At 38.5% G+C, this 22,957-nt stretch overlaps 2 protein-coding genes across 2 annotated transcripts; both read left to right on the forward strand.

Annotated features, from left to right (window-relative positions):
* The first annotated feature begins 419 nt into the window (after window positions 1–419).
* Window positions 420–9,078, forward strand: LOC140237472 (haloacid dehalogenase-like hydrolase domain-containing protein 2). The gene is made up of 7 exons (XM_072317397.1): window positions 420–517; window positions 1,462–1,594; window positions 2,814–3,022; window positions 3,936–4,020; window positions 4,383–4,599; window positions 5,144–5,207; window positions 6,024–9,078. Exons 2-7 carry the CDS (start codon window positions 1,494–1,496, stop codon window positions 6,125–6,127), a joined length of 780 nt encoding a protein of 259 aa, XP_072173498.1. The 5' UTR covers window positions 420–517; window positions 1,462–1,493; the 3' UTR covers window positions 6,128–9,078.
* Window positions 9,079–11,770: 2,692 nt separating this feature from the next.
* LOC140238015 (uncharacterized) lies at window positions 11,771–16,366 on the forward strand. Its single transcript, XM_072317943.1, has 3 exons — window positions 11,771–11,884; window positions 13,794–13,883; window positions 15,436–16,366. The coding sequence occupies exons 1-3, from the start codon at window positions 11,771–11,773 to the stop codon at window positions 15,796–15,798; spliced, it is 567 nt and encodes a 188-aa protein (XP_072174044.1). The 3' UTR covers window positions 15,799–16,366.
* Window positions 16,367–22,957: the final 6,591 nt, after the last annotated feature.

The raw sequence follows: 22,957 nt of genomic DNA on the forward strand, positions 1-22,957 counted from the left end.
CCAATGGTATACCCACGCGTGACACGTTAGAAATCGCATCGTGGTCGCATCGGCACATCGTAAGCTGGACTAACATGATGCATGTCTGCATGCTGCATACTGTGGCTGCATATCTGTGGGTGGTAAGATAGTTCTGGATCGATTGTTGTGATAGACTAATAAAAACAGTCACTCAAAGTAGTCTAATTTTTTTGTATTTTTTTAAATAAAAAAAGACTTAAAACTACTACATTTAGTAACACTTGTATTTATATACATTTAGTAAAATGTGTTTGTAAGAAATAATAGACGGAATAATAGATTATTTGATTAGGCCTAATGGGGATTTAAAAAAAAAACACAGCGAAGAGCGCCAGCGCCAGATGCTTACTATCGATTACAAATTTAACAGCTGATTTGGCTAGCTATCCCCTACATAGCTAGGCATAAGATTAGGAGAATGATGGTCGCCAAATGTTTGATTGAATACGATAGTGACACCGCTGACGTGCTGACTAGTGACAGGGTCAGGGAGCTGGTAAGATCACACTTAATCAATCTTTAAACTTTGAGTTCAAAGCATGCCGATGTATCTCCGTAGCTAGGCATGCCATGTTATGACGAGTATTTTTCTGACAAACTGTTACAAGGTAATACAACTAGACTCTAGCTACTGAAATCCTTGCATCTGTTTGTTGGCTGAGAGCAAATTTGTCCGACAACTTTGTCGGACAAAATGCTTCATGAAATGCCCCCCAGGTTCACGTCTGCTGAATTCTGCAGGAGAGGCCAAAAATGGAAACATGCTCATGCAATAGACAATGAAATTTGCAAATTTGCCAAATTTTTAGAGAGGGAAAAATAATGTTGCACAACTACTCAACGCGTTAGTATGCAAGGGCTGTGGGACGTTTTTGTTTTTGTTTTTGTTTTTGTTTTGGGGTCAAGGGTCAAAAGACACCCCTGGCCCTCCCCCAGGGGTGTCTTTTGCACCCCTACCCCCCCCCCCCCGGGGCCCCCAGCTTCAACAGGAGCGATCTAAATGAAGGAACCTCGCTTCAGAAAGTCATGGGTGTTGTGAAATTTTGTTTTGAACTTTTTTCCTAGCTGTGGATTGAGTGTGGTGCTAGAACTTTCACTGTTTGTGTACCAACCAACCTCGCTCCTAAAACAACCATTTCAATATTATTACTATTACTAAATATATTTATATTAACAAATCATGTCTGCTTTGTTATTTGACCGAAAGATCGGTCTTGTCTGTATCTGGTCGTCGAGGATACATTTGTATGTTCCACGGAGACTCCTCCGGACAGACGGATCTTTTCTGTCTACTTTGTTATTTGCCATAATTTACAGAAAAATATGCTCAGTGTTCTAAGTTATATAGAAGTCTAGTATTTAAGTCATAGGAATAGTCCATAGAAACGTATGATGTGCTTGATAAATCAACACTTTTAATATCGTCTTTCCTGATTACAGCTTGCGTAGCATGATCACTGCACTGAACGATCATGGCTGCACGGTCAAGACTGAAAGCTGTGTTAATTGATCTGAGTGGAACCATACATATTGAAGACTCAGCTATACCAGGGGCAGTTTCTGCATTAAAGAGGTATGGTACAGTATGTGAGCACATTAAAAAAAAAAAAGTACAAACACAATCCTTTTTTTTTTCTATTTCAGTCTTTCATTTGTCTCTTTTTCTCCTCCAACACATGGATACACCATACCGGTACCACATGTATGTGAGTGGGTATTAAACCATTTACATTGGGTATGCTCTTGATGAATTTGAGAAATTGAAATGGTCAGCCCAAGGAATAGTAGTACAATTGTACTTGCAAGAGGTTTTTATAATTCTTGATTTTGTTTAAGATTATGATCTATTCACTTTTTGTTGCAGAACTTTAATTCAAAACAGACAAATGAATTCTTTCTGAAGAAGGGGAGTGTGAGTATTAAAGGTTTTAGAAAATTGCTGGATACTCGAGCAAATGAACATGAGAGCTTGATTTTTCTTTAATATCTTGCATATTATAGATAGTTGTGATTCATACAACTTGTACTATGAAGCATTTTGACACATTTATGCATTCATCTACTAGTACATTGATGTCTGAAGATTTTTTTATATTTATTACAGGTTTAAAAAATGTACAGTTACTGATTTGAGACCCCAAGCATTACCCCGTTTTATACCTCATGCCAATATGATGTTGGTGGTGATGATGGTGGTGATGATGATGATGTTGGTGGTAATGATGATGATCATCATTACTGGTAGTGATAATGGCTTGTTATTAATTACCATTATATAAACATAAGTGTTATCATTGTAAAGAGTTTTGTGAGAAGGTCAGATACTGCAAGATGCCAGATAAACAAGGTAATTTTGCAGGTCTCATTCCTGTTACATTCTGTTGTTTTTGTCCCTGATGTGATGAGATATCTGATATAACCAGGAAATTTCAGTGATCCTAAGAAGCTAGCTATAAGGAGGTTCCCCTGTAGTGGTATTGTTATTACAGTGGACTCCCGTTATAACGAAGTCCTCGGGACCGGCAGTTTTCTTCCGTTATAACGAAATTTCGTCATAACCGAATGAATAAACAATAAAAATACATAGAGTTGATAATGTTGCGGCCCTAAATTTTATTTCGTTGTAACCGGAATTTCGTTATAACCGTGTTCATTATAACGGGAGTGCACTGTATAGTCAGCTGCATCATCAGTTTTAATATCCGTTTATTTCACTTCATTTCACTTGTTGTGGCTTATGCAGTTTTCCAATAATCTTTGATTTGTCTTTTTTTTTGGGGGGGGGGGTACAGGTTACGAGATGGAGCACTTAAAATCAAGTTTGTGACCAACACGACCAAGGAGAGCATGGCCACCCTCCACCACAGACTCACAAAGATCGGATTCGACATCCAGCCCACAGAGATCTTCTCCTCCCTGACTGCAGCCAGGAATCTGGTCAAGGAGAAGGGATGCAGACCGATGCTACTTCTGCAGGACAGCGCCAAAGAAGACTTCAAAGGTGGGATATGGGCGGAGTTACTGTACACATTTTCTCTGTAATGTATATCTCACAAGGTTTATATTTTTTTATCTTTCACAAGTCATGTGTTATTTGTGAATTTAACAACATACAAAAATATCAACTCTGATTTAGACAGGAATCCGCAGTACACAGTACTTACAGTTTACACACACTTGTCTTGGCGTGATTACTCTGTCAAGGGATGTGTGCACTTTCTGATCTCTCCGTCAATTGCTGTTTGACACGATCACAAATTCAACCATGCATGAAATTATTGGAAAGTCCCGAATTGCAAAAAATTAGACTCAATGAGTATATGGTCTGTACAGTATCACATGTAAATTCTATAATATTTGGTATTGCCACTGTTTTAAAATCAAGTTTGTGTCAATTTTTATTTTGAAGAAAGGACAAGTGTCATGAGTGCTATGAAATTTGAGGCAGACACTTGTTATAGAGTTAACAGCCTGTATTTATGCACCTTCCAGGCTCTGAGAAGACAAGTTTAGATGTTGCTGCCTCACAATCGGGAGGTCGTGGGTTCGAACCCCGGCCGCGTCATACCAAAAGACGTTAAATGATGGGAGTTGCTGCTACCTTGTTTGCCGTTCAACAGTTGAAAAGGTTAGAGCAACGTCGATCTGGCGCTGCTCAGTGGCTGCCGGGCCCACGATCAATTGGGCAAAAAGAATTTCCATTTTCGGACAATAAAATTTGGAGTTTATATCCAAAACAATTATTATTCATTATTCATTCATATTATGCCATGAAAATCTGCAAGTAAATATTGAGGTTCGCAACATTGACTCTGAGAATAGATACATGTGATATAATGTCCAATAATGTCCTAAAGGCAAACATTTATTGTCCTGCGCATTCACTTAACATTAACTTTTTCTATCCTATCTAGGTATACCAACAGAAAATCCAGATTGTGTTGTAGTGGGCCTTTCTCCGGACAGTTTTAACTATGACACACTTAACACCGCTTTCAGGTGAGTTACTGATCCTCTTTTACACCAGGAGAAATGTCTACTTTGCTCGCAATGATATGATAGATTTAATGGAACAAAATTTTTTTAAAGTTGCAGAATATGACAACGAAAACCTGCCACCTTTATCATGATTTGAAGGAGAACTATGCCCCATATTCAAAGGCTAATAAATACAATAGTGTGCCAAGATATTTAACTGTTTTGAGTCAAAATTTGTATTTTAAATGATTAAAAAAAAAAAATTGATAGAAAATCTGATGTCCTATGCCACTTGTGCATCACAAGACTTGTAGAAAATCAACATGTAGAATATTTTGTGTTCAGACATCTGTTTTGCTTGATAATTTCCTCACTGGAACCAGATTGGTCCTCGAGGGCAGTCCTCTTATAGCCATCCACAAGGCCAAGTACTACAAGAGACCCGATGGACTAGCCCTGGGACCAGGACCATTTGTGGCGGGGCTGGAGTACGCGGCTGGTGTCAGGGCATCGGTAGTCGGCAAACCAGAGGCAGCATTCTTCACGGAGGCCCTGAAGACCCTGGACTGCTCACCAGAGGAAGCCGTCATGATCGGAGACGTGAGTTAGACATTGCACCCCATGTCAGCTCAATCACTCGAACCATAGATGCTGATCAGGATGCTTGAGATATGTTTTGATATGCCAGTGAGATGTGATATTTGTAAAGCTAAAGGTGCCAATCACAAAAGGTGTCATTCCTGATGTGCTCCTCATTTGTGAAATGAAAACTTATGACATGAATTGATTGAACATCTAGCCTTCCATGCCATTGTAAATCACATTTGATACATTTGTACATTGCAGTTTGAAGATGAGAAGCAGTACAAATTTACAATAGGCTTTGCAACTACCTGGAAATTTTGACTAGGTAATTTTGCGATGCAGTATTCAGCAGAATGACATTTGTATTTCTAGGGTCTATTGTGGAAGTAACATCTAAAAAATAAACAAAAACATATACTAGAACACTGGTCTTTTTGAATCAATGCAAAATCTTTGAATCAGTGCAAGATTTCTGAATGCATCAAGTCTCTTGTAGACATATTGGCAAGGGAAAAGATCAGTTAGAGCAAAATTGTTTGTACCTTGTGTGTTGTTACAGGATGTCCAAGGAGATGTTGAAGGTGCACAAAGGGCTAAAATCAAAGCCATCCTTGTCAAAACAGGTGATTTTTCCATTTGTTACATCGCATTCAAATAATTGTGCTGTGTGTAAGTGTGTAAACCTCAGGAAGCCACTTTGAAACATTATCCTATAGTGCTCTGAAAATGAGTTATGATTGCTTTATAACATTTTTGATATCAATATTGTTACTACTACTAACTTTATTATCGTTATTATGATAGTGATATTGATTAGGGTTACTAATGTCATTTGTCATTATTGTTACCCGGTACTAAAAAGTCTAAGTATTTATTATCATTATTTGCATCAGCATTATTATCATCAGTATCATCATTGTTTTTATCAATAAAATCATTGTTTTATTTCGAAGTCAAACTCAGAAAGACATTCATACAGATGGGAATACATTGCAGTGTCATTCAGTTTCAGCATGTGGACATAGTGACAAGTTACTGACCTTTATTTTATTCTTGCTTCTTTTTTTAATTGAAGGAGCTTTATTCTTCACTGAGGGGTACTGTGTTGCTATCCACTGCACTCTACAGATGATAATTATGGTAGAATAATTTTGAAAATTTAGTGGCCAGTGGTGTCGTATTTTAATCTTTGCTTTTATATTTATTTTTTATATATCAAAGATAGTTCAAGTTTTATTGTAGGGTTTTTGTTGGTGTGGCAACTCTCAGTAACTGCAGCTATGATGGTAAGAAGCCAGCTTCTAATCTTTCTGCTTCTTGCTGTGGTAGTTGCTCTGATTAAAAGTTACTGTTTTAAGTCTTTGGCGCAGCAGGGCTATAATGTGTTCAAACGAAGCTGTCAAAAAACAAAGCTTGGTTCCTTTTTCCTCTTTCTACAGGAAAATACCGCCCAGGCGATGAAGAAAAGATAAATCCTGCTCCCACGGCCGTGTGTGATGATTTCTCAGCTGCCGTGGACCTGTTGCTGAAGGATTTTTTATGACATCAACTTCAGAGACTTAATTGATATACGCAATTGGCTGTGTTACTTAATATATTGAACTTGCCTCAATCACCTCACAGTTCATCCCTAATGAATGTTCTGTCATCCTGAGGTGGAAAGACATTTGCACCATGTATGGCACTACGTGCATGTGTTGCCACTATACCTGTCTCTAAAATGTGCATTGAAGTATATGGTTTATTCAGATATGTTCTCATCACCATTTACTTTTGAGTGCATGTCCAGTGGTGTCAACAATATTTTACTGAAAAGAAAATGATATATAAACTTAACATGAAATATAAAGAGTGATGTTTTATAACTATATGTACAACTTCCTTTTGAAGAATTACCTTCCTAGTGCTTCAAGCATACATGGATAAATAATGAAATACATGTAGATGCATATAACTATGCATACATTCATTTATGTAACGGACCAGACAAGCCCTATCTTGATCAGTGGTGATTGTGGTAATTGCTATTTTCAGATGGTCTTCTGATGCACCCTATACTAGTAACTATCCTGCCATTACTTAGGTTGAGACTGGTGAAGAACTCAAGCTGTGCCGAGGGTGTCAAGGGGTGTTCATTACCTCGTAATCCTTTTGGGAGGAAAAGTATCATGGATTTTAGGAAAATTTAGCCTCCTTGTCCTGACAGTGATGACTGTCAAAGAGGCAAACAATGGGCTCTTGTTTGTTTCAATGATGCTTGTTATTTCTGAAGTTACAATCACAAAAGTACCATCATCAGAAATCAAATCCAACATCCAGTACATAACACAACATTTCAATACAAACAAACCACAAGATAACAGACCTAAAATGTTGCATGCTATAATATATGACCCGCTACAACAAAAGGATCCTAAAGTTGCTGACGGCTGAGCCGAGAAAATCGAGTTTGAAGTCACCTCATCAAAATTGGTCAAAACAATCGGATTTCTGATTTTGGCATAATTTTGTAGTCTAATGTTTTGTCTATCATCTGCCGAAATTTCAAAGCTAAATGATCAAACAAAAGGCAAGAAATTAGTGATTTTCTGGGCCATGATTTTCTGACTTTCAACGTAACAGAAACGTGTCCGAAGATTTGGATTTAGCGACGCAACTAGACTCCGTCCCTAGCAATGAGGGAGTGATCTTATTGGTCAGTGCGTGGCATCCTGATTACTGATAGGTCGTGTGTAGACCGCTGGTGCTAAGCTTGAATGAACATCGCGGAGGTCGCTAGGAGCATACCTTCTATTGTCTAGTGGTGAAAACTGTCTCGCCTCCCCTTAATCATGTTAGCGTCGGAAGGAAAACTTTCATGGCGTTTTTCTCGAAACTCTGATTTCCTTAACCACTTGACATGCGCTAATAAAATCACTGATATCTCCGCAACCGAGTGCTTTTATGTGTTGTGCTATGTATGAAATTAAAGTAGAAGAGTAAGGAAATAATGTCATGCCATTTTCAGAAAATTGTCCTCCCCCGACTTTCGGATCCTTTTGTGTAGCGGGTCACATATAGAGATGTAGAAGCCTTCAATGATAGACACCTGAAAGAGCTCAAAACAATAATCCTCAAAGAGAGCTTCCATGGACAACACCTATACAAAAACATGTCATGGCTAACAAAATATACTTTGTAGATACTGTTCTCTTGCTTGTATATTGTCCCTGACAGCCTGACACTCCAATACAACTTGGTTCATTGTGGGCTAGTAAATGTCGTAGTCTGGAAAGGGGGTTGTTGTCAGGACAGGCACTACCAGACGAAAGACGAAGACTCGGGTGGTACGGTTGAATAGGAATTTATTCTGGCTGTGATTCGCCAACCACTCAAACTGTAATAATGCTGATTTCCTCCTTGTTGTTGTGTCGCATGGGCTCCCTCAGATACAACGAGCTCAATGTTGTATCTAAACACACGAAATTCTGTTCTTGAATCAGCACCCTTGATGACCCATCCTGTGCTGTCATCCTTCAGCATGGTCATGTCTTTTCACATGGTCAGCACTTTCCCAAGGAAAGTTGGGGACTGACCACTGAACAAACTTTACATATCCATTCGCCTGTATGTATCATTTTCACGACATACACGTACACTGTACTTACACATATACAAGTAATATTCAATGTTCAACCTTTAAACATAAGTTGTAGGATGCTAATCCCTTAATCTAAACAAACAAAAGAAGTGGTGTGGGACTATACTTTATGGTGGCGTGTTATCAAAGCACACAGCTAAACCATAATGATTCTGTTCCCCAGTGCTGTGATTTGTGTTCACTGTTCTTAGCTGTTTTTCCTGCTATGGTGTCCTTAAATATATCAACAGCATTCTTTAACAATCTTGTATAAAAATTCTCATATTCCCACACAGATACAATTTATTTTGTTAGTCCTTTAAATGTTCATGTTCAACTCGGTGAAAACTGTATTCTATAATCTATCTAACAGATAATCAATGGAATAAAGCAGAATGAAAACTTGTTTATAAAAACTGCATATGCTTGAATTTTCTAGAAAAGGTATAAGTGTTTCACATACGAATTTAGTTTGACCTTCTGATCAGAGTTGTCCGGCATAGCACACAGTGTATTTATGGTAATTGATAGTACATAATATGAGTTGTGAGGTAACTCTGTATACCGTACCAGTATGCATTTTAAAATGTTTATTGTGTTGTGTGTCGTTTTGTATTAAGTCTCCCACCAGGTTGCATGGATGATGTAGGATTATACCTAGGATCTATGCCTAATATTAGTTCACATCCGTGGCAATGCATTGGTATAATATATTGTTGATACAGTATTACCATGCTCTCTCAAATTCAATCAGTCTGTAATACACTTGACAAAAGTCAAGGTGCCCCCAATTTTTTGAATACAAAATAAACTGTTGGTGTACATCATGAAAAGTTTCAAAAGTAATTTCTTTGTTCTCCTAGCAGCTACAGTCAAACTTGTCTACAGCGGCCGTCCAAGAGAGACGAAAAAAGTGGCCATTATAGACGGATGGCAACTACAGACAGCTTCTTTAAAGGGAAGATAAACCCCAAGAACAATGTGGATTGAGTGAAAGCAGCAACATTATTAGAACACATCAGTGAAAGTTTGAAGAAAATCGGACAATTGATGCAAAAGTTATGAATTTTTAAAGTTTTGGTGTTGGAACCGCTGGATGAGGAGACTACTAGAGGTTATGACGTATGAGTGGACTACAATATCAAGAAAATATAAAGAAAATACTACAAAAATCCATTTTTCATGAAAATTACAAATTCCATCAACTTCATATTGACATATGTTAAGGGTAGCAATTATTCCCCCTGCTTTCTGAAAGCGGTTGGTCCACTGCTCTTTCATAATTCTAGAAAAGTGAATTTTTGTTGAATATCCTTTATATTTTCTTTGTATTGTTGTCCACTCATACATCATATCCTCTAGTAGTCTCCTCATCCAGCGGTTCCAACACCAAAACTTTAAAAATTCATAACTTTTGCATCGATTGTCCGATTTTTCTCAAACTTTCACTGATGTGTTCTACTAATGTTGCTGCTTTCACTCAATCCACATTGCTCTTTGGGTTTACCTTCCCTTTAATATGCTTTTTCTCTTGGAGGGAATTGTTTTTAATGATCGCGATAAGGCAGGCGGCCGCTATAGACAGGTGGTCACTAAGACAAGTTTGACTGTATTAATAGTGTTTGGCCAGTACATGGATTATGAAATGCTAAACAAAAAGTATATAAGAAATATATACAAGGTGTATAGGCCTATCAACTGCTTTGACCAATAAAGATGCAGATATTTACCACAGCAATATCACTATATACTGTAAATGAAGACTATAGTGTGAAATCCAGAGACATTCTACACTATAGCTTTCAATGCCTGTTTGAAAAAAGAAAGAAAGAAAAAAAAACTAAACATTAGACTAGTGTAGTCATACAGTGGCGGATGGGGTGGGGGGTGGTTGGCGCACCAGGTACTCCCCTTTATTTTTTATTTTTAAAAAAAGAAATAAAAAGAAAAAAAAAATCAAAGGGGGCGCATGCACCCCCCCCCCCCCCCCCCCCGGTAGTTTTTCTTTTTTTCTATTTTTAAAGAAACTATTTTTCTCCTCGGCACCCCTGCCCCATTTACCGAATTCTTGGATCTGCATCATGGTAGTCTCTAACAAAGATACCGGGTACACACAGAATACTAATCTGCCATTAGAAAAGAAAACTGATCTAGACACACTCATTGCATGTCCAATACCGGTATTCATATTGCAAGTATATACCACGTACAAAGCAGCTACTTTGTCATACGCTTTGTGCATGGACATTTACTAGCTGAATGGAGAATCACGTTTTCTTTGTTCATTTTCTACAACTTACAAATAAATTTAAAGACTATACCAGCACTCTTCTTCTTTTGCAGAATCGGATTGATTGCAGTTTTCATTATTGTTCAGGACTAGCTGCCAAATCTCATGTATTAATGAGCACAATACTCGTACTATCACCCAGTTCTGTCTCACTCTATGATAAAAGAATCGGATACTCACACTAGATCACCCAAATACTGGTATCAAATTGCATACTTGCCAACTCTACCGCATTTGGCGGTAGGCTACCGCTTTTGAAAGATTTCATTAGCATTCAAGCTAGCGCTGCTCGCATAGGCATCCTGGATTCTACCACTTTCTCAAATGAAAATGTTGGCAAGTACCGGTATGAAATTGCATCATTTGAAGTGTAAATTAGCCAAACTTCCTAACCTTTGAAGGGGCAAACCCCCTTCCACCCCTTCAAATTTAGAGGGTTTTGCCCCTTTGGTGTAATAAAAAAAACAAACAATGAAATAGTTGTATATACAGTCTCCCAAAGGGCTTTTCAGCAGCACACAACGGTCAACTTACCAACTTACCATTCACAAATAATTTGGGTGAGGCAAGAATAAGTGGAATTTTTCTATTTGATTAAATCATCTATAAGAGTACAGATATGATTATTACCTACACGCGTGACTATAACCTATGGAAATTGTGAACTGTCGTAAAATAAGTGCATGTAGAACATGAAAAAGCACGACCTACTTATTTACTACTGGGGACAGGTAGTATTCATGAAGTAATATTTTATAGCAACGTTGACGCTTGCCATAGACGAATTGGCATGCTTATGGGACGCTGTGCGTGAAATGAGTTGGATATTCGCCATTCAATCGACAATGGTTTACAGACATACAACGCAGGCACAGTAACGTAAGTGCTAGTTGGGGCATACCGACAGAAAAAATTCCGTCTGTCCGGAGCGGTCTATTTTTTGACTTTTTACGGCTATTATGGTAGACATAGGAGGGGATTCCGTGAAGTCAGACGTAGACTCCGTGGATCATTATTCCTGACGACAAGATACAAACCGATCTTTTGGTCGATGGTGCATGGACATGGTGCTCGCCTTGCAAAAAGCCTACTGCTTACTGCGTAGCTAGCCACCCGAACCTCCCCGGTTGATCCTGCTGACAGTTCCGCATCGACTCACTCACACAACCACAACCAGCAGCTGAGAGCAGCAACACCCCACCGGTGTCTCCACGTGCTGCACGCGCCGCACCCGTTGGACTGTCAATTCAGTTCGTAAATGTGTTCACAAACCAGCCATGAGTTCCAAAGACGATCAAAGAATACTATCTAAATTGAAGTATTTGCGGCAAGAAGACAAGGCCCTGCAAGATATTGAGACCAAGCTTAGAGCTCAGCTGAACCGCTTGAAGGTAATATTAACTGAACTGAGACAGAGACTAGTGTGAGTAGGAATGTGTTGTAGGACCTAATTGTTTTCAAAAGAAGATAGCATACATTACAAGAAATACAATCAATCTTGACCACTTTCAGAAATGCACGTAACACTGGAGAAATATTTTGCCAGATATATGAATAAGCTAAGCTCATTAGGTGATCCAAGTATCCTCTCGGATCACACACTGTAGCTGTATCTGTACGGATTCTTTCTTTATTTCTGGACAAAAGTTGTGCAGAGGTTAGCTCAGAAAGTCCTCTTCCTATCAATTTCAAAATTATACCATATATCATGTCCCAAAGACGACAGATCCAATAAAATCATAGTGATCAGTCGACCATGACGTCACTATGACGTCATATGAAAACACATTCTCATTCATATCTCATTAATGAAATGGAATTTTTCATTGAAATTTACGTCACATATTTCAAGTCAAGCGCATTCTACTCATATTCTCAAAATTCATATCTACCCTTAAGATGCGCGCGTTGAAATATTTACATGCTCCAATCGAACTCAAATTTTTTTTTTTGCACACGTTTCAGACCATTTGGAGCATTTTTTGAAAAATTTGAAAAAATTGGACGAACACGTACGCGCGCGCACATATACGCACGAACAGCTCATATGCAATAGAAATTTCTTGTTTTTTCACACGGATCGGATGTTTGAAATGTCAAGGAATATTTCTACCAAGTTTCAAGTCAATCCGACTCAATATGACGTCATACGGGCCCGTCAAAGTTGAAATTCCGCGCGCGCGTCAATGGCGATAGCGCGATATACAGTGCAACTATGCCAAAAAACCACCAAATTTAAATTCGATTTTACACGTCAGGATGGACGGTGACCCCCCATTTTCTTTACATATTCTGAAAGCTGATGAGTTGTACATGTCATTTCATGGGTTGGCGATGCTGGAAAAATGATTAAAAGATATCAAATTTCTTAATAAAATAAAAAAAGTAAATTTTCAAAATGACGTCCTCAAATTTCAAGTTCACTCGAGCGTATCTCACTTATCCTTTTCCAATTTTCACCCAGATTTCAGTATGTTGTTGCGTATTAAATGCTCTTTCATAAATGTATTTTGGTGAATTTCTCCCAGATTTTAATATGTTGTAGCCGAGAATATGCGCTATCGTAACTGTGTCCTTAGTTTTTTCATACGATGTCGGGATCACGTCAAAAAAATTGGTTGAAATGATCATCGATGTATTGAGATATTTCTTTCTGCAACTGTCTTTGCAATAACTCAAGAAAAACAGCCCCTATCACTCCCATATTTTGCACATGTTTAGTTCATGTCACGTACATTATTTCATAAAATAACTACTTGATCGGACACCATCTTGGGTATGTAGATTAGGGTCAAAGGTCATAAATGTTTCATCCTGTATCTTGGTGAATACCTGTCCTATCTTTGCCATATTTTACACACGTATAGACGATGTCGCAAGAATCATTTCACAAAATAACCACTTTTTCCTCAGATGCCATCTTGGGAGTGCAAAGGTGGGTCAAAGATCAAATACACTTCATTCTGTATCTTCGTTATACGGAATTTGGTACCAAAGATGGCAGATCTGACTCCCTTTTCTAAATGAGAATCCAAACATCACGCGGCCAATGTCTCTAAACACAGATGGAACCTGTATGGTCATGCCTATTGCGATCAGGACTCGAATCATTGATTTCCAAATAAATCAGATCACCTAATTTGTCAGTGTTGACAAATTCCAAGTCTAGTTCATTGTGGGATTATGTTTTACCTTACAGCCAGGTCATGTGTTTTGAATGATAACAAGTAGGTAGTACAAAATCAAAAATGTAATTCTGTTTCTCGTGATCTACACGTACATGTATTTTCCTTTCTGCAGCAAGAAGAACGTGTGCTCCGTCAGCAGATGCGGCAGTCAAGTGGAGAGGCCTATGCTGAAGCCGCGGCAGCAAGAGCGAGGATAGAGGAGGTAATTAAGGGGATGAAGTGAAATTTAATAAATCTAGACCTTACATTCTACCTTGTGAAGTGCATATGTGCTATAGTTGGGGGGGGGGGGAGGGGGAGGGAACAAGCCCCATAGTATACAGGAGTCCTTGGATGGTACCGGGTATTCTGAAAAATCTTCCTAAGTGTTTTCCATAGTTTCTTCATATTAGAAAAGTCAGAAAGTTGGGAAGTGCCTAGGAAAGACAGAATTAGTATTCCTTCTTCCTAGGTACTTCTTAATGCAAATTAGACCATCCTTAATCCCGCCCATGTCCTAAGTTCTTCCTAAGTCAGAAATGTGCATATCTCATCCTCATTTGCATATCTTCCTAAGTTTCTTCCTAAGTTTATGAAAAAAAGTTAGGAAGACACTTAAAGGAAGAAACTTAGAAAGATTTTCAGAATACACCTTAGCATGAGCTATAGGAAAATGTCTATTTGGTGATGTTTAACCCCTTGAGGACGAGTCCCAAGTATACTCGGGCAAGTGTCTATGAGAAATGCGTGTTGTAGCAAAATCAGTCTGTCTTCAATGGGTTAGCATTTTCTAAAGAGAGCTGTCTACAAGTGACTCTTCCTGGAGAGCCAATATAAAATGCCCTGTGAGAAATGATTGATTTATGTTAATTCTTTTGTAAAAGTCAATATTCTGGCCATGAAAACCATGTGTGCATGCAGCATACCATCTGTGACATATCCCTCTTTGTGTATCATATATCTGACACCCTGCCAGAATGCTTTGCTTCTAAGAAAGGTAGAAAGATAGAGCAACTGTAGCAGGCAGAAAAAGTGAGGAAGTTTTTAAAAGTAAGCAGGTATGGATTTTTTTTTTTTTTTTTTAGATGCAAAATACAGTGAAATAACAATTTGATAAGTTTCAACCTCTGAGGTACATATATCTTGATGTGTGTTGGGAATGTCTGTTTTGCCACCACATATTCATTCTATTTGTTTCCAGTTTCTCACATGGCAAATTAACATAGATCTATTAATCCGTACAAATTTCTGATTGTTTACCCGTGACAAGAACTAATTGCTCAGCAGACTTTCAATTCTTTTCTGATAGATAAAGGCAGCTCTGACAATCTTTATTCCAAAGTTCAGCAAATCAAAAAAAAAAAAAAAATGATGGGGTTTCCTATTTTCTGCAAATGTTTGTTTTTCTACAAACAAACAAAAAGAAATTGAAAAATAGTCTTTCATATTTTTGTTTTTGTACTGTAGCATTATCACCCCAGTTTATACAATACAACTTAAGCAATTTCACCAAACTTGCAAGATGAATATCCTGAAGAATGATCAAGACATGGCGAGGGTCAGTATCAAAATCACTCTCATCAAAATACAGCCATGGCATGTGCATTTTAGTTCACACACTTGGTATACAGTGGGTAGAGCCTGTCTTAGTTTTAAATCTGTCACTTATTTCTTCATGTCTTCATTCATTCATTCGTTCATTCATTCATTCATTCATTCATTCATTCATCCATTCATTTGGTATTGTTTTGTTGGTTTTTTTCTATGGTGTGCAGGAGTATGGTGTGCAGCAGGATGTGGATGATACGGAGCTCATGAACAAGAAGCCACTGATGGACCTCAATGACGCTGCAACCTCCATCCTCCAGATGTGCCAGGCCCAGTTTGTAGGAGGACAGTACGTGGCAGAAGAAGAGGAGGAAGAAGAGGACGAGGAGGATGAGGAGGGAGAGGAGGAGGAGGAGGAGGAGGGGGAGCAGGAAGGTGATGGAGAGTTTGGAACCGGTGGACATGACATTCACAGAGGAAGCATCGAGCAGGAGGTTGGTGATGAGCTCGGGGCGGCGTACCAAAAGCTGTTCAAGGAGATGCAGGCAGAGATGGATTATGATGATGATGACGAGTTTGATGACACTTGAGAATCCAGCATGCCTTGGGAACCAATTCTACAGCTTGGGTAATAGTACACATCACCTGTGGGACCATAACCGCCATTGAAAAGAAAGTGTCCAATACTTTTTATCACATATGCAGGCGCTGAGAGCCACGCCTCTACCTTGCCACCATCATGGGGGTGGTGATGACATCCTCAAGAAGGTGGTATTGATGTACAGTAGGAATTCGTAGTGCTGTGGAAACCAATTCTGTGCGTGTACTGTATCGACACTGCATATCACTGGAGGTGAACAAACTGATTAAAGTCAGTCAATCAAGCTGAATTGCCTAGGCAGATAAGAGGTTCCCATACCTTATGTCCATCAGCAGTGTCACTACGACACACACAAAATGGTGGAATTGGTATACATGCAAATATGAACATGAATGTAGAGGCAAAGAATGTTTGCTGGAAACATCATGTTGTCTGCTCAGAGAACCACAAGCTAGTTACCTGTGTAAAGATCGCAGACAATTTTAGGTACATTTTGTGATGCAAGAGGAAGTACACTGTGAGTTACGATTGTATTTCCAACTCATTCGCAAGAAAAAGACCATTTAAAAAAAAACAAAAAAAAAAAACATGTCTTTGGTGTTTACAGTGTTTACAGTGTCATACAACCAAGTGTGTATCTTGTTCATTATTTCCTTTGTTGTGTCCGCTGAGAGTAAATATGCTGTCATATAGCATGAGAGATTACAGATACATGAGAGATAGTGTACAGTATATTGTTATCACAGATAACTTTAAACTACCTCACTGGGCGAAGGAAAGCTTTTGTTTATCTTTTTTTCTTCTTTCTTTTCTTTTTTTTTTTTTGCTTCAAAATTCATGCCAATGAACTATTTATGGCATGATTATGATTTCTGTGAAACGAAAACCAAGCAGTAAGTGATAGCATTTATGGAATTTATCAAGCATGTACATTCTGTACAGGACTTTTGTCTGTTTGTGCATTTTGATATTCCATTTTTGTCCAGTGCTTATTGTTTCTAAAACACACACACACACACACACACAGTATGCAGTAGGTATAGACTAACTACATCATCATGCATGCGCATATCATCTGTTGAGAATGAGAAGGGCATTAAGTTGTCTTGAACACTATGGGTTTTGTGACAACTTAACGCCCTTATCATTCTCAACAGACGAATTATGATGGTTCTGATTGCGTGCATGAAGGGGCCAGTAAGGCTTTGCTGTATGTACATTGTAATATCATGTACATTGAGTTGATTATCATTATGGGGCATCATCCAGACAAAGATTTCACAAATGCTGTTCTCTTATGGAGTCAGTAGGAAAATTTGAGATGAAAATTGTGTGATTATATGTGTACATTTTATGTGTTTATGAATGGAGTACATGTATCTGCCTTACAGCAAAAACCAGGTCCTCGTTTGGCTGTAAGCCTCCAAAATTTCCACCAATTTTTATCTGGAGATGACAATAGACGTGACATATCAAACTGGCATTTTGAAAGTGTAAATTCAAACTATTTCATCACCAAGCAGTACGAATGAAGTGTTTCATGGATATGGTTGAACTTTCCCATCATGTTCAAAGTGACCTTTATTAGTAGGATGAAATCAGATAAATACAATGATAAAAGTTTCACCGAAGTCGGACATAGAATGAGAAAGTTATAGAGTCTCAGAAGTTCAGGGAATAATTTTTCTGGTATCGCATAGCAATTTGCTATGCATTTTGGTATAACTGCTATACAAAATGTCATTTGCATAGCAATTTCATCACATAGACTTGTACACCATTTTGTTCAAATGTATGTCCAGTGACAAAAATTGCTAATCAATTTTGAGAAGGAAAATTATTCCCTGGAAGTTCACATTTTTTCTCCCGTTGGTTTGGGTGGATGTTTAGCTACTGCTGCATCTGTTCCTTGAAAAGTCATTGTTGCCATATTTATGTCATGACAAGATCACAATAATTTGATGCAAATTATTAATCTTATTCCTATTGACTTCATGAAAAGAATGTCAATTTAGTAAAGGTTTCCGGGCAGTTAAATGGGAGACTTGTGATGACTTGAATACTGTATGTGGTAGTGATTAATATCACAGAGTTGAGAAAACACAGAAAAACAGACTTCAATGATCATGTTCAAAGCATAAACTTGCGCAGACAAGGTGACCAGAATGGTCCGACAATTAACACTTGGGAAAATATCTGTCTCCTTATTTTTCATTGAATGTATGAACAATCTTTTCTATTTTTTATAGCCAAATACCACTTTTGCTGTCAGATGCTTGCTGACAAGCACCATTTATAAGGATTTAATATACTTCAGTAATTGTTACATCACAGGTGCTTATTTTAGTGGATCTAAAAGCCAGCATGCCCTGTTGGTATAAATGACCTTTTTCTGCTTATGCTCAAAGTGAAACTTTACACTGGCTTATTAATTGAACATGGTATGGAATAGCACCTTCAGAAGATCTTCTCATTTAATGTTCTTTGCAATTGCTTACTGCAGGGAAACCTTGGTGTAACAAGCTGCTTATTTCATTATAGCAAAGACAACTGAAACAAAAAGAATTCAAAAGGAACGGGACCTCCAAAATTACTTCATTATGTATCATACATCATGCCCATCCACTTACATGTATTAATTAAGCTGTACACACTACATGTACACGTACACTGTATTACACAGCACACTATACATAAAGGGTTACTGCATTGCAGCATATCTTTTATTTTCTTTCCACGCATACAACTTCCCATACGTAATACATTGTATACAACCCTGAACACATCTGTTGGAACATGTACATGTATTGTACAGGGTGGTTAGAACTACAGTGAAGTGGCAGTCGGCCTGATGCATGTAGTATCAGTGCTGTAAACATATTCTTTTTGAAATCCCCTTTTGAGCAATCATGAATTCACCTGCAACTAGCTATCATGAATTTAGAGGTTGTTTGTTGCATTTAACTTTGAAGAAAAAACAATTCTGAAAGCTCTCATGAAGCCCATCTAAAAATCAATGCCATGGAATGTCAATAAAAATAAATATCAAATTAATTTGTGTTTCAAGGTGTACCCTTGGTGCTATAAACCATTATGCCTGCACAGGTGCAATTTTTTTATTGGCATGTGGCCTTTACTTCCGTGCCAATCACAGGTGTTTTCATCCAGTTGGAAAAGCTCTTTTTTTTTGTGGTCTTTTTTTTTTTTTGTCATACATTGTACGCTGGTCTATCAATGCTGAAATCTGAGTAATGAGTCTAAGAAATATTGGATACTGTACACTTATATTTGCATATTATGAATAAAGGTTTAAAATTTCCACCAAACCAAGTACGTGTATGTGATTGTGTATTTCATAGGACTGGTTTGGGTATGGGCATGTGTACATGTAATATGTATTGCTATTTCCTGCAAGGGAAAATGAGAGAATCCCAAATGTATGTCGATGATATGTGGTTGTAAGAATATGTGACAGCGCACATTGTTTGTACATGTACATGGAAAGAACTATCAATTCTTTACACTAACACATGCAGTTAATATTGCAAATTTAAAAACAAACATAAATCATTTTCTCGACATTTTTTCCCCCCAAATTCTAGCACATTGCATTTTCAGCCAAAAATGATTTACATGTGTGGCAGTAAACATACATGTATGCATGATTTCACTACGGTACTTTGAAGATACATGTATAAGAGGAACAAAATGTCTTTTATAACCTATCACTTCTTTAGATGCCTCTAGCTGCCTTGCTCATGCACAAAGGTAGGTCACACTGCATGTGAATAGGCCGAGTTGCAAATCTTAAGTACATATACATGTGTACACTTTCTCTTGTTAAAGGACAAGTTCACCCTCATAGACATGTGGGTTGAGTGAATGCAGCAATATTAGTACATTTGTAGCACACATCAGTGAGAGTTTGAGGAAAATCAGACAATCTGTTCAAAAGTTATGAATTTTTGAATTTTCTGCTCAATCACTGCTGGATGAGAAGACTACTATAGCTTGTGATGTCACATGTGTACAACGATATAAAGAAAGCATAAAGAAAATTCAACATATTTTCACTTTTCTCGCACAACAAAAGAACACTCGACTTCTCTCTTTCAGAAGGCAAGGGGAATAATATTACCCTCCACATTCGTCAGTAACAAGTTCGAAGAAATGTGCACGTTATTCAAAAAGTAGAGTTTTGTGAAATTCTCTTTTTATTTTCCTTATATCGTTGTAGTACGCATGTGATATCATTCACTGTCGTAGTCTCATCCAGCAGTGATTGTGCAGACACTTCAAAAATTCATAACTTTTGAATGGATTGTCGGATTTTCCTCAAACTTTGACTGATGTGTTCTACTAATATTGTTGCATTCACTCAATCCACATGTACGTGAAGGTGGACTTGTCCTTTAAGACCTGCAAATCAAAATACAATTGCAGTGTATGTGGCAATGTCTAGCTTTCGATGCACTGTCTCCCTACTGCAAAAACAGACAACAAAACAATAAAGCACAACTATAAAAGCTCAATCTAGCCCAAGATTATGGAAACCTTGGAAAAAATAACAATAGAGCAATACAATGTACAAATTGACAAAAATAAGCATATTATGACTTCCTCCAACATTGTCCTGGCTTTAGGGCCATTTGCAGAAGAACAAAATGATTGTTGATACACACTCTACTCTCTAATGTTCACACATTACTGTATACGCCATGTATTTGGCGAGTCTAAATTTTCGCAAATCGGGAATTCTGACAATTTCGCGAGTGGTTAAATTTGCGATTGTGGAGTACTGTTCTGAACAGAGAATATATAAGGGCATGTCACATTCGTATGAGGATCAGAGTCAATATTTTCAGGTGCCTTCAAATTCGTGAATAGCACCCGACTCGCGAAATGCACGAAAATAAAAACCTAACAAAATACATTGTATCTGGCGTATACAGTACTCTCTTCTGCTGGGTTGGCCCAAATCCTTTACGATCGACAACTTTCTCAAATAACCCCTTCTTCTTGTTCACATGCCATCTACACCACATCTCAAATACTGTACAGTACTAACATTTCATACCACATTTGAGTTGAAATACCTGTATTTAAGACATAAGACACAAAATGACTCTGGCCTCTTCATTTTTATAGGTGAGCTTAAAAGAGTGCTCTGGTCATTGAAGGTAGAATCAGAAAATGATGCAATACACACCATCATTGTAACTTTCCTAATTGTAGCTGTACAGAAACCACATGTCTCCATTTTTTTTTTTTTCCTTCTGACACCCAGGTCACTGCTTTGTAAATGAGACTGACTTCATGTAGGTTACAATTACAAATTGGGTTGGGTTCACAGAAAAGAAGGATATCAATACTGTTAATAGCCATGGGTTAGAATGGTGTATGCTTTTGAATAGACATGAAGAGCATATCAAGGAATGAACATGTACGGTAATCTGGATCACAAATGTCAAACATAGAGGTTAGAGTATAGAGTATCGCAAGTTCACCTTCCATGCATTCTTGCAGACTCTTACCTAAGAACATTGGAAACTTGGAGGGTGGCAGCCCTGGATCTGCAATGAACAAACTTGGAACTACAGTCATCAATATACAAACTCAAAGTAACTTTGCTTTATCACTTCTGGTTCTAGACAAGAATAGTAAATATTCCTTTATGTTTGGGGGGGGGGGGGATTAGGCCCCCTCGGGTCCCCCAAGTGAACAAATTGAGATCTTGACCTCCTGGCATGCTACGTGTACCTGTCAAGTTTGGTGAATATTCACAAAGGGGTTTTCAATGATTATGAACATGTACAATTTACATCACCATTTGGACCCACATCCCATCCCTCTCCCTTGGGTCCCAATTGGGGGGGGGGGGGGGGGGGGGAGAGGGGAAGCACTTGAACAATCAACAATATACTGACTCACTGTATTAACTTTTAAAACAATCACTTCTGGTTCTAGAGAAAATCTTTAAAGATTCTCTACTGGGGGTGGGTTGGGCCCCCCTTGGGGGGGGGGGGGGGGGGCATGGTGCCCATTTGATGGAACTGAGATTCTATCCCCCTGGGGATGCTCCCTGCCAAGTCTGGTGAAAATTCATGATGGGGTTTTCAAGAAAAAGATGAAAATTTACAATTCAGGCCCCAATTTAGGTCTCCCTGGGGCCCCCCAGGTGGGACATGGTGCCCATTTGATGGGAATGAGATTCTACCCCCCTAGGGATGCTACCCGCCAAGTTTGGTGAAAATTCATTGCGGTATTTTCAACAAAAAGATGAAAATGTACAATTTGGGGCCCATTAGGACCCCTCCCCACTCCCTCTCCTGGGTCCCAAGGGGGGGGGGGGGGGCACCCCTGATTCCGCCATGAACAAACTAACTCATAGTATTAACTTAGCTCAATCACTTCTGGTTTTAGAGAAGATTTTTTAAGATTCCTTAATATTGGGGGATTTGGGCCCCTCTCGGGCCCCCCAGGTGGGGCATGGTGCCCATTTGAACAAATTGAAATCCTATCCCCCTAGGGAAACTACCTGCCAAGTTTGGTGAAAATCGGTCATGGGGTTCTCAAGAAGAAGATGAGAATGTAAGAAGTTTACACACGACAGACGACGCACGACGGACGCCGGATGAAGAGCGATCGCAATAGCTCACCTGAGCTAAAAATGCAGTCATCTGTGACCCCTTGTACACATGTCATTCTTCTAATCTGAGAAACATTGTCATTCAGACATTTCACATGATGAGCTAAACCTAAGATGTAATGGTCTACACTATAAAACATTAAACAAAATAGCATATATCCGTGGTAGTCACACTTACAGTATGCACTTTCATTATGCCTCTTTGTTCATACATAATCCATATCTTTGTTTGCACATTCTATATCATTTTAACAAAGACTCCAACACCAAGCACCTTCTGATCTGGAGATTCTCCCGCCTGAAACCCCTAGCAAACGGGAGGCTCCAACTTGATGTGCGCAAAGCGCAAAGTTCTAGGGTTCTAGATGCTCTCTAGTGCTATCTGAGGCTTATTTTTCAACATACGATGACACTAAGTAAGAAATCATTTCAGCGGGAGACACAGAGCCAAGGCAGGAGAAATTAAATCTCAAGCGGGAGAACAGGAGATTTTGCAAAA

Source organism: Diadema setosum, chromosome 14 (genome assembly GCF_964275005.1).
Source record: "Diadema setosum chromosome 14, eeDiaSeto1, whole genome shotgun sequence".
NCBI lineage: Eukaryota > Metazoa > Echinodermata > Echinoidea > Diadematoida > Diadematidae > Diadema > Diadema setosum.